Below are 13,171 nucleotides of genomic sequence, written 5' to 3'. Positions count from 1 at the left end.
GACCTTTTTTTCTGACTGACAATGTCTTGAATGCTTAAAAATTCTTTCACTTTACAAATAAAGTTACATTATTGTGTAAGGGTGAAGCTGAAATTAACTATGCATCATCCATAGCATATTATCTCATGGATATGAGAAAAATAGTGAGAGCTCATTCATTTACTTGTAAATCATGAGTCTTATTGGGTTGTTTTCTGCATTTGAATGTTCAGAACTTTCACCACTAAAAATATTTGAGAATCTAAACTGTTTCTTGAGCTTTCCAGTATTTAGCACATGACTTTTTCTTATTCCTTACTATCTGCCTCCCCTGTGAATAAGTTCTTTCTCTGTGAGGAAAACAACAACAACAACAACAAAGGGCAAAATCTTGACCTCACTGAATCAATGGCAAAATTCCCTCTAACTTCAATAAGCCAGGATTTTACCACACATGACCACACCATTATGCAAAGAAAGAAAACCAAACAGGCAAAAATATCTTGTTATTAAAAGCAGAGTCTGAAAATAAATCATCATCTAAACAACATGTCAAATGTTTACAAATAAAAATAATCAAAAAAGGTCAAACTGTAGTTTGAAATAGAGTTTCAAAAGGAACTTGATTCTCCGGGGGGTGGGGGGGAAATCTTTCTGCCTGAACACTGAAAATATAAATTTTAGTATATACTTCTAAGCCTCCAGATTTTAGATCTTTAGCTTTTGGAAATAATTTTTCCAACCAGCAGGTATTTTGGATTATATTAAATGCACACAGTTGCATTTACTCGCAGCATTACTGAAAAAATGCAGTCCACATTTACATTCTCTTCAGCATGACCTGCTCCTAAAAAAATATCCCAATGTGTTTATCTACACATACAACAATCATGGAAGCTTTATACTTCTTGTTGTCCCCAGCACAAACAACAACATGCACATGTAAATAACCTGTTTAAAGACCATTTTTCTGCAAGCACTGGCTTGAAAGCAACAGTTGTGTTTGCAATGGACAAGCCTAGCCTTCTACAGTCATAAAAGGAGATGTCTCTAGTCAAATGACTTATGGTTCTTCTTCATGCTTTACAGTGATGAGAAGACCCTCAGCAGGTGCAACCAGGGAAACCAAGGAAGAGAAGAAGAGGCAGTGCTCTTCACATCAGCCAGCAGTGGAGTCTGACAGAGAAGTAACACATTCAAGTTCCAGCCTGGAGAGCTAACCTCTAGATTGGAGCATTAGTTTGTGGCTAATTTAACACTGTAGTATACACCCAAAGAATAAATGTCTCTCATCTGCTATCTCATGAAGCTCAACTAAACCAAGCTTTACTATTTATATTCAGGCATTTCAACTACAGTAGCTGTGGCACATACCAAAATGTAATCCTGGAAGACTAAAAAACCTGCATGAAGTTTAGGCACCTGGTGTAAGGTGAATTTGAAGACTCTTTAGATAGTCCAAAAAGTGGTTTATGCCACCATAAAACAAGTAATTGAGAAAGATGGAAAGAATTGCCCTACAGGAATCTTCATTTTTTTCCCACTGGTAAGGGGTTCCCAGGCAGCCAGATCAGATGAGACACAGCTTTAGACAGCTGTGAGATGAACTCTGCTCTGAAAATGACACCTTCCACTATAGAGGCTCCAGATTGGAAACTCAGGTGCTTTAACTGTCTTGGTACAGGGCTGTGCACTGATCCTTTTGAGTCCTAACATTGTATTCAGAAATTCTCACAAGCTGTATTCTCATCTGCACTCAGTTCAGAAGAAATGAAACAAGCCAAGCCTAATGTAAATGTAGTTTACTTCCCTTTCTCTGTCATAAATCTGTTGTCATTATAAAGGAGCTCTACTCTGTCTGCTCTTACTGTCTAAATGAGAAGGCAGACACATGCATTTGTACAATGACTTATTCTATTTCTTTCTTTCCATAACAAAAAGAGCATAGAATTCATGTTATTTTATCACCAAGAATTATACTCTTCACCTATTATCTGCAATTCTATCCATAGTAAGTACATTATACTGTAATTAAAGTATATTGTATGCATTATCTGTGAAAGGGTTGTAATCATTTCAACATACTATTCATTGAAATACACTAATACAGTACCTGTAATACATGAAAATTGAAACAGATGAAAAATGTAATACAATATCATAACCATTTTAAAGACATTCCTTCCCGGAAGAGTCCTAGGAATAGCAAAGTTTATGGACTATATTATCCTGTCTCCACCAGTTTCTTAAAATGAGAAGGATATGAAAGAGGCTAAGTACTTGCTATAGATGTCTCAAGACAGTCCAAGAAGAAGTGGAGTAGGTATCACTTTTATCATGGATGGGAATGTATATAACAATTTTTTCCTCTGAGAGAAGACAGGAAGAAAGGGAGGAGTTTGCACCATTTTAGCTGTACTTGATAGTATGGACAACTACTGGAGACAGGTCTGATCATGTCATGTCTCCCAGTGTTGCCTTGTCAAGTGTGTAGATAGTGACCTTCACATGTAAGACTTGAAACCTTCATGGCCTGCCTACATCTTACTTCTGCACCATCTTCCAGAAGGGGATTTTGTGTGTGCTCACAAAAATGTGAGCCCAACTCTGGCTTTATATTCTCAGCTTTAAGTGAAAATTCTTATTATTCAGGCTATGGGAAAAGAAGGATGCAGGATGTTTTTAGCCTTTCTTATTGGAAGTTAGATCTCATATGATTTAACTACATTAAACCTCGTGGACCTGTGCATATTTGATTGAATGATAAAGATGACCTTGACAGGCTTGAGAAGTGAGCATCATGTGAACCTCATGAAATTCAACAAGTCAAGTTAAAGGCCCTGCATTTGGGTTGGGGCAATGCCCAATACCAATACAGACTGGGGGTTGAAGGGAGCGGGTGCAGCCCTGCAGAGAAAAAATTGGGGAGGATGATGATGAATGAAAAACTGGACATGAACTGGCAATGTGTGCTTGCAGCCCAGAAAGCCAATTGAATCCTGAGCTGCACACCAAGATTTATGAGCAGCAGATTGATGGAACCAGTTCTCCTTCTCTACTATTGTGAGATTGCATTTGGAGTACTGTAGCCAGCTCTGGCGTCCACAGCAAAACAAAGACATGGCCTTATTAAAGCAGGCACAGGTGTGGGCCACAAAAATAATAATCTGAGGGCTGGAACACCATTCCTTATGTAAAAAAAAAAAAGTGTGAAGGTTGTTCAGCCCAGAGGAGATGGCCTCTCATTGTACTGAAGGAGCCCATGAAAATCATGGATACGTTTTTACCAAAGCCTGTAGTTACAAAAGAAGGTTTTAAACTGGAGGAAGGGAGATTTAGATGGGACAGAATACAATGAGGGTGGTGAGACACTGAAGCATGCTGCCCAGAGAAGCTGTGGATGACCCCTTCCTGGAAATGTTTAAGGTTAGGTTGGATGAGGCTTTGTGTAACCTGGTTTAGTGACAGATGTTCCTGACCATTGCAAGGTGAATTACACTAGACAATATTTAAAGCTCCTTTCTGACCCAAATTGTTCTATGATTCTGTGATGTCTAAACTGAAATAAATGCAATGCATAAATCATCAAAGTAATTGATTTTCTGATTTCCAATGTTTGTGTGCAAGGATTATGATTAGTTTTGGTCTGTTTGTTTTTTTCTTTCTCCCTTTGTACAATTCTTCTCTTTTGACAGAAGCAGTCTAGAAATCCAGAGAAAGTCTTGCACGTACCTGTTTCTCCCCACTGGGCTTCTTGTGGTTTAACAACAGCTCCACAGCACCAACTACCTCCTTTCGTATGGCATGCAGCAGAGCGTCTCCCACATACACATTAAAACTTAAGAGCAGCTCAATGAGCTCAAGGTTCTCATTTTCAATAGCAATAAGGAGTGCAGTTCTTCCCAAGGGATCGATGCAATTAATATTGATCTTGAAATAAATTTCTGCTTCCTCCAAAGCCTTCTTTACACTGGCATAATCTCCTTTCTCCACAGCATTCAGATAGGCTTTCTCTGAATGAGACAGTTCAGATTCTGCCCGTACAATACGAAGAGGGATACGATCTCTGTAGGGAGCATTGACGCTTCTTTTGTAGTAGAACTGGGCCATATTTTATGCCATTCTAATACTTTCTGTCTGCAAAATGAAAAGAAAGATTCAATCAATAACATATTCTGGGAAAGCAGTGCCCCAAATGAATATTTGCAATATATAAATACTTAAAAGTCAAAAGTGATGTTGAAAGAAGTACAAACAGCCTCTATCAATAAAACTTGCAATATGGCTAGCACAATATGGAAACCAAAATACATAACCTAGTTGTTGCAATTTACTAAGTCAAAGCATGTATGTCAGTGTATCATTCCTTTGTAAGTTTTCTTTAAAACTGCAGCAAAAGTGAGAAGATATGATACAATGTACTTTGCAACAAATGTGTAGCTCCACTTATTTTCTTCATGAAGTTCCACTGCCTCATGTTTGCCACAGATTAAGTGCATACTCATATGCAGTTACTGCTGCTCAATATCCTACAAGGCAAGCAGACATTTTAAGCTTCATTGTGGTAACGGTTATGTCACTTAGAGATTGGCTCAGTGTGCCATCTAAGGTACTAAGACCTCTATGAGACATACTAGTTATTTCATCTCCACTCCAGCATGTCCTGAGGCTTTCACAAGACATGTGCATATTTGGTACCTCCATACAAATGTCTCTGATAATTGACACCTGCCCAGATGTCACTTTATGCTTGTGAGTGGACCATTAAAGGCGGCTCTTATCTCTTTCTTTAGCTGGGGGAGAAAGAACATGTTAGAGTTGGAGTAGTTATTAGCATTTACATATTCTTAGTGCTGCTGAAATACTCTGAATTCTCTGGGGCAGGCATAGATTTCACAGGTCAGTGGTGAGCTTTCCTACCAAGATTTTGATTCAATTTCATATACTATCAGAAAAACATCCATATAAAATGCTTTTCCAACCAGTGCTTACATTAGTGATAATTAGAATTTGGAGCCTGAAAGGAAAAACAAAATCCACATGAGATAAATTCCCCAGGACTAGTAGATAATCATCATGGATTTGATCCTGAACTAAATTAGAATTAATACTGAAACACTGAAACTACAGAACAATTCTAAAGTCTTACATATAATAAAGAATTTAATGCCTCTGCCTGTGCAAGGACTTTGCAAAAATAATTCCTTTTATCAGGATGATTTTCTCTTGGCTCTGACTTCTACTTAACAAACAACAACAAACAGCCAAACAAAACAAAGCAAAAAAAAAAAACCCAAACCATGCAAACCCCAAAAACCAAACAACCAAAACCAAAATGAAAAGGGGAGAAAGAAAACCCTTCCATTTCAAAGAACAAGGTACACAAAAATACTTCCTTCACCAGTTCAATTAGAGGTTGAGCAGCTTACTAGTTGTTTTTTTTTTTAAAGGCATTTTCTTGTCATTTTCTTATCTGACAATGGAAGTTGCAGTAACCCAGTGCTTTTTCCACCATCTCCTTCAGGCATTAAAAAAAAATCCTTGTTGAGATCCTAGTTTGGAGTATTTATTTGTATTATTGTTAAGTTTTGATTAATTAAAAATGTAATTAAATGCTCTGAGGTTTGCAGTAATTAATCTACTTCAGACTCCTTATGCAGTACAATCACAGGTAAGTACAAAGGTTGTTAGCAAGTAGTTTTCCAGAGCAGATCAACAGGGATTGCAGCATGTAAGAGACAGCAAAGGAGATACACTAGAAAGAATTCCCCTCTGTATCCATAGACAGGAGTTGAGCAACTGCAATCCTCTCCAAGATGCTCCCCAGTTCTGCCTCCCAAATGGTAGCCCCATCTGGGCTAGGTTGCACAGTCTGTGGATGATGTTTTGTTACTCTCGCTCTAAGTAAAATAAAGTACGTATTCATTGCACAATATTGTACCTCTGGAACAGAGGTACCACACTCTTATTGATAATGCACTGTGTTTTACTAGTTTGCTTTTCATTCTTGCTTTTCAACATTTCCAGTTTGGTTCAAGAGGGAAAAAGTGTCACTTATGTTCAGCTTCAAATTAACAGACTTAAATGTAGATGTTCACAAGCAGGTATATGCAAGAAAGGTGGATTGGTATTGCCATTATAGCCATGAAGATAAAAGGCACCATTCCAAGTGCTGAAGCATGTCCTTCCTGTCTCCAGCTCGTAACAACTTAGGTCTTGCAGGGGGTCTACTTCATACCTGTCAGACAGATGTCATGTTTACTCATAACAACATATAAACATTATTCTGGTTTTTAATACCTACAAATACTTACTCAAGACCCCTTGAGAAAAATGATTCACTGCAACTGGGAGGGGGAGGTTATTGCTAAACCCCCTTCTCTCTTAAATGCAGAGGAACAAACAAATGGATCATTGCCTTCTCATTTACTGGGAGTTAAACCACAATTAATTCATACCAATGGAATTGGACATCATAGAGATGCTTATGGTAGAAGAAGTGTACAGATGGGATCTATTATGATTTCATTAGGATGACTTTAGTTGTCGGGTTTTTTTTTTCTTTCTTTGTTTTTATGGTAAGTCTGAGGAAGGTCTATTACTGATTCACTGTAAGCCCTAAGGAAAACATTTGCTGGAACCTCTTGTGTTTACCTTTTCATGATTCTTGAATGGGGAAAATTAAATACAAGCTTTGCTTGTCTCTTTCAGAAGAGACACATTAAACACATACTGGCATGCTTCCAAACTGCTGTCCTCTCCTAGTCTTTCTCTCTCACCCTGTACTGCTTCCAGAAAATAATTATCCATAAATAAAGCTTTGTCATAACTAGAAATATTTACATGCCATTAGAAAGTAGAGAATGACTGCTGGTACAGTGCACTCCTTGAAGGTGATACACACACCAAAGATAATGGTTCATACTGTTGTGTGATAAATGATACTGTGCTCTTACAGGTAAATGCATGCATATGACAGATTTACATAGGCACACTATGAGAGCTGTAAGAGCTAGGAGCCACCATCAGAGATAAGGAAGTCTCCATTTTCTTTGAGTTCCTCTGAAGGAACAAGAGTGTACAGAAACAAGAGGTCAAGTATGCTAGACCAGCACAAGGGGAATGAAATGAAATCATTTATGGTGAAAACTCAGCAAAAATGGAATTATAGTTTCCACAGAGTTCATACAGCTGACACATCAAAAACCAAAATACTTAAAGGATAAAGATGAAATAACTCTTCCTGAAAACAGGAATATAATTGGTTATCAGAAAGCAAATAAACCATGCAACACATTGTATCTGAGCCATGCACTCATAGGGCACACATTTATATCTGGGAAGAATTCTTTTTGTCTCTTTACTGAACTTGGTGAGGGTAATTAGGGACTGTGAAAGTTAAAAGACAAAAAGAATAATTTGTCTTCCATATTGTTCTGTTCTCACCTGTCATCCCCATAATACTGAATGGGTTTATTTTAAACGTGCCATAACTAATGCAATTTGGAGGAACCCTCTCTGACTTGAGGAAGAATATATGATGGATTTGGCAAAGAAAAATAAATTCTTCTGATAAATTTGGAAAATACCATAATGCCTGCTTTCTGCACAATCTGTGGGTTGGGTTGTATTCTTGAAAAGGAAAACAAACTCACTAGTATTTGAAAGACATTTGATGATTTTTCTCTTCCAGCTGATAGCACTGGAAATTGCTACTATTTTACGAAGTAATAGTACATCAATCAGTACTCTGATGTGCTAATTTATGTTCTAAAGATCCAGACAGGGGACTTAGCTACAGCACTTTCAAAAATCAAGAGCTAAAAATAATATTGAGGTGTGAAAGGTAGAAACTCAGTCTTTAAGACACTTTGTATGAAGAGATCATATAACATACTATGTCTCTGGGTTATCTGAATAACTAAACCCCAATATGTAAAGAATACTTTGAAACTGCAGTAATTAGTTGTAAACACAGCTGTGAAATGTTTTAGGAATAAGATTTATGTTAGGGAAGAAAAAAAAAAGAAGTTGTGTGCAAAAGTAAGAAGTATTCACTTCAAAATGATCTTTACTAGATAATTATGTCATAGCTGAAATTATATCTATTTTCCAAGTGCATGTTTCTCCAAAAATGGTTAAGAAATAATAAAACAGCTTAACTTTCCCACAACTAGGGAAAAAACCCAACCAACCAACAAAAACCAAAACCAACAAACGAAAAAACCACAACCGAAAAACTAGCCTCAAGGAAGGTCACATAGTTGGGTGATGAATGGATTGGGAGCAATCCTACAGAGAAGGACTCAGGATGCTGGTAGATGAAAAAGAGGATATGACCCAGCTCGTAGCTGGGTCCTAACTGCACTAACTAGCTGCACTCCTAACCCAGAAGTCCAATCACATCCTGTGCTGCACTGAAAGGAATATGGTCAGCAGGTTGAGAATGAGGTGATTCTGTCCCTCTGGTCTTGTGAGATCCCACTTAAGAGTACTGCAGCAAGCTCTGGAGTCCACAGCACAAGGAAAACATGGACTTATTGGAGTGGGTCCAGATGAGGGACACAAAACTAATCAGAGGGCTGGAACACCTCTCCTATGAAGAGACACTGAGAGAGGCAGGGTTATTCAGCCTGGGTAAAAAAAGACTCTGGGTAGATTCTGTGAAATAAAGTTGCTCAATCTTGAGAGAAAGAGTCTGGGGGAAGACCTGAAAGGTGGTTGCAGCGAGATGGGTGTTAGTCACTTCTCTGTAGTAACAAGTGATAAGACAAGAGGAAATGGCCTCAAGTTGCAGCAGGGGAGGTTTGGATTGAGTATTGGAACAAACCTCACTGAAAGGGTTATCTAATACTGGAATAAGCTCCCCGGGAAGGTGGCTGAATCATCATCCCTGTAGGTATTTAAAAGACAGAGGTGGTGCTGAGGGGCATGGTTTATCACTAGACTTGTCAGTTAGATGAAGTTGGACTTCATGTTCTTAAAGGTCTTTTACAGCCAAAATGATCCTGCCCTCTGCAGATGTCAAGGAAATATCATTCAGTACTTGAGCAGGAGAAACATATAAAAGAAGAAGTTCGTAACATTTTGACAGAAAATTGATACTTATGTGAAAGGATTCCTTTCTGAACAGGCAGTTTCATTTGCACCTGTTACAGACCACAATTTCAAATTATATGGAACCATATTTTTCATACACAATAGCAACACTCCACCTTCTTTGCAACCCTTTAACACTTCCACTCTATTTGTCATCATTTGGTAATTAACTTTATTTCTGAAGAAAAGTTCTTCTTATTAATTTAACTGATGCTAAACCAAATCACTACAGATTGTCTTCTGCTGCAGTATCACGTGTATATGCACACGCATATTTTAACCATAGGTACACAGGTTTTCCATCAAAGCTAAAGCTGAAAAAGGATGCAATCAGAGTCCCTTGGTGTTTATTCAGCCTCTGCTTCTGCCTTATTTGCTTTCCCTACATACATGACCATATCCTTGCTGTTTTTCCAGGGGACTCTGAATCTCATTTTCCTTGCATGCTGTCCCCCACCCTAAAATACTACCACAGCCAGGTGCAACAGGGAGGGAGGAGTATCAGAGGGACCCACCAGCAGACACCAAGGAACTCTATGACAACCCACTTCTATTGCTGATCACAGTAACTGTGCTTACATATTGTAACCCCTTAAAGAGAGAGGAAAAGACACTCAGTCACAACACATCTTCAGTTTATGATCACCTGCAGGAACACAATATGCTCCATAGTATCTACATAGTATCTACATGTACAGTTTCTGAAATTCTCATTGATGCTACCCTTCTAGAGATACTTTATTTTGAACACTGATCACTAAGTTTGACTTACTGTAGCATCATTATTCACAGATCCACAGATTGCATTGGGTTGGAAAGGACCTCTCAAAGGTCATCTTGAACCACCTCCCTGCAGTGAGCAACTAGCTTAGGCTGCCCAGGGCCACACTGAGTCTTATTTTGTATGTTTCCAGGGACAGGGCCTCAAGCACATCTCTGGGCAACTTGTTCCAGTATTTTACTACTCTCATTACAAAGAACTTCTTCCTTAGATCCAACCTAAATGTACCCTGCTCCAGTTTCAAACCATTGCTCATCATCCTTTTGCTACAAGCCCTTCTGAACAGTCCTTCCCCAGCCTTCCTGTAGGTCCCCTTCAGATACTAAAATGTAGCTACAAGGTCTTCCCAGAGCCTTCTCTCCAGGTTGAAGAGCCCCCAAATTCTTTCAGCTTGTCTCCACAGGTGAGATGCTCCTTCCCTCTGATCATCTTTGTTGCCCTCCCCTTAACCCACTCCAGCAGGTCCATGTCTCTCTTGTATTAGGGGCCCCAGAGCTGGATACTCCAGATAAAGTCTCACCGGAGAAGAGCAGAGGGGCAAAATCACTTCTTTTAACCCAGTGCCCAGTGTTCTTTCGATGCAGCCCAGGATGTGATTGGCCCTCTGGGCTGCAGTACACACTGCCTGCTCATGCCCCTGCAACCTATCCCTCAGTTCTCTCAGCCGCAACACTTAGCTTGACATCATCTGCAAACTTGCTGAGGGTGCACTCAATCTCTCTATTTCATTGATGAAGATATTGAACAGCACTGATCCAATACAGACCCCTGAGGAACACCACTTTTCACCCATCTCCTTCTGGCTCTTGAGCCATTGACCACTACCCTTTGCATGCAACCATCCACACAATTCCTTACCCACTGAACAGTCCACCCATCAAAGGTATATCTCTCCAACTTAAAGAGAAGGGTGTTGTGAGGAACTGTTTCAAAGGCTTCATGAAAGTCCAGATAGATGACATCCATTGGTCTTCCCTTGTCCACTGATATACTTGCACCATCATAAAAAGCCACTAAGTCAGTCAGGCAGAACATGCCCTTGGTGAAGCTGTGCTGACTACCTCAATTCACCTCCCTGTCCTCCATGTGTTCCAGTATAGCTTCCAGGAGGGTCTGCTCTATCATTTTCCAAGACACAGAGGTGAGGCTGACAGGTTGGTAATTTCCAGGGTTCTCTTTTTACCCTTTTTAAAAATGGGTGTAAGGTTTCCCCTCTTCCAGTCTCCAGGGATTTCACCTGACTGCTATGACATCTCAAATATCATGGAGAGTGGCTTTGTAATTACCTCAGCCAATTCCTTCAGAACTCTGGGATGCATCTAATCAGGTTCCTCAGGTGGTCCTGAACTTGATCTTCCTTTACAGCATGAGTGACTTCACCCCAGTGGTCCACACCTAGTGGTCCATTGACTTGGGAGGGGGATGGAGAAAGATTGACAGTGAAGAATGAGGCCAAAAAGTTATTGAGTACCTCAACCACTTCCTTGTTTGTTGACACCAGCTCTCTTGTCATTTAACTATATAGTTTTTTCTACAATGTCACAAAGACTACAAATCTGATGTTCCTCATGAGTTTTTCAGACTATTTGTGTGGTGAAACAAAAAAAAAGTGAAACTTTATAAGAAGTAACTATGGAAGCATCCTGCTCAGGAAACCAGAACATTTATGACAAGTGAGTAACATGTTGATTTCTGTGATCTTCTAGAACACACTTTTCATAGCCAAGGAAAACTTCTGACATTTGTTATAGCCATAAAAGTATGAAATTTTTCTTTCTAAAATAGATCCGTGACATATCAGCTTTAATCTGTCATAGAATCCTGCTTGATACACAGTAAAAATGATGTTCAAAGGGAATTTTTGAAAGCAAGACTCTAGCTCTGATAAATCCCAGTGCAAAAGAAGCATGAAGTTCCTTCACTTTCAGTCACTGGGATAGACTGTTTCATTTGAACAAGAACAAAAGAAATACAGATAAACTTTTGATTTCTGAAAGCCAGCATCATTTCGGATACTAGCAGGCAACCAAATGTCTAGACAAGTCAAATATGTCTCAAGCACTGAGGTAAACTGTAAGCTAACTGTATAGGCTGTGCCTATACTGTTAAACTTTCTTGGTCCCAAAATAGGACAATTGAATGAGAACTGTCCAGTGGGAATAATTTGGGTTCCATACAAACTCCTAAACTATGCTTGAGCCAAGACAATTCCAGAGACTGTTCTAGCAACTTCAGATGCAGGTGATGGAGTTCCACTGGCCATCCCTGCCTTCCAGCACTGTTTATTTGACAGTCATTATAGGTGGCAATACAGCATACTGCGTCCTCACATGAAAGTCGTTTGTCATTGTTAGAATTATGATCAGCTTCAGCCTTGAAAGCTAACAAGAGCAGGAGTACCAGTTTAGACTTAAACACTGCGTCATGCATGCAGGAGATAAACTGACCAGTGCAATATAGTAAATGCTCCCTATGAGGCTGTTGATGATTTTGGAATAGAACTAAATCTCATTTGTGCTCTGATTTGAAGTACCCTGTAATCCAAGTTGACATAAAGAAAAGAACATGACACAGGACACAGCTGTCAGTAGATAAGGGGAGGCAGGCTGTCATGCTGTTTGATTATATGTGTTCCAGCTTCACAATCAGCAAGGCAGGACATGAGCTAGAAAGAGCAACTTTCAGGGGCCAAGACACAATGGATATATAGCAGATTAAATTCTACCAGCATCTTACATCAGCATCTTAAGAGATCAAGTCCCAGGAGAGTGCAAATGCTGACAATGATGTGATAAAGTACAAATGCTGACAATGATGTGATAAACCTTTAATGTGGTGACACAGATTACTTGCTTAGATGGTTTTTGTCAATTTTAAGACAGCATGCAATTTCATAGCAATTTGGGGGGGTTAAACCATAGTGCTTTGTATATAGTGGGAAAATGTTCTGTAAATTCACTTAGGCTACACATCTTCTAGGGCTGGCATCATCAGATATTAGCTGAGAATGACAGGTTCCTCTCCTAATTGTGACCTTTAAGGTCAGGACTGGTATCAGCTCGTGATTTGAGAAGCATCAAAAGATCAGTTTTAGGAGATTATGGCAAAAACTTTGTTGAGACATTGTAAAATTATTGACAGATCATATAGAGATAGGATGATTTGGGGACAGGTAGACAGCACTGCAAATCTGTGCAATTGTTAAAATCAGAGGTATTCAAGACCTTGCTTATTCAAATGCAGCTAAAACCAAGCCTAATATCACTTATCTTGTAAGAGAAAAAATCAGATACCTACACATACACACACACA

General features: G+C 39.1%; 1 protein-coding gene across 1 annotated transcript in view; it reads right to left on the bottom strand.

Annotated features, from left to right (window-relative positions):
- Positions 1 to 13,171, bottom strand: part of TRPC4 (transient receptor potential cation channel subfamily C member 4) — a 166,738-nt gene that overhangs the window by 90,421 nt on the left and 63,146 nt on the right. Inside the window, exon 3 of the mRNA XM_009902821.2 lies at positions 3,712 to 4,116. Within this exon, the coding sequence (XP_009901123.1) occupies positions 3,712 to 4,089 (378 nt within the window). The 5' untranslated portion in view covers positions 4,090 to 4,116. The remainder of the gene's footprint in view (positions 1 to 3,711; positions 4,117 to 13,171) is intronic.

This window comes from Dryobates pubescens, chromosome 10, assembly GCF_014839835.1.
Source record: "Dryobates pubescens isolate bDryPub1 chromosome 10, bDryPub1.pri, whole genome shotgun sequence".
Lineage (NCBI taxonomy): Eukaryota > Metazoa > Chordata > Aves > Piciformes > Picidae > Dryobates > Dryobates pubescens.
The sequence above is the reverse complement of the archived record's forward strand: the minus strand, read 5'-3'. Positions and strand labels throughout refer to the sequence as shown.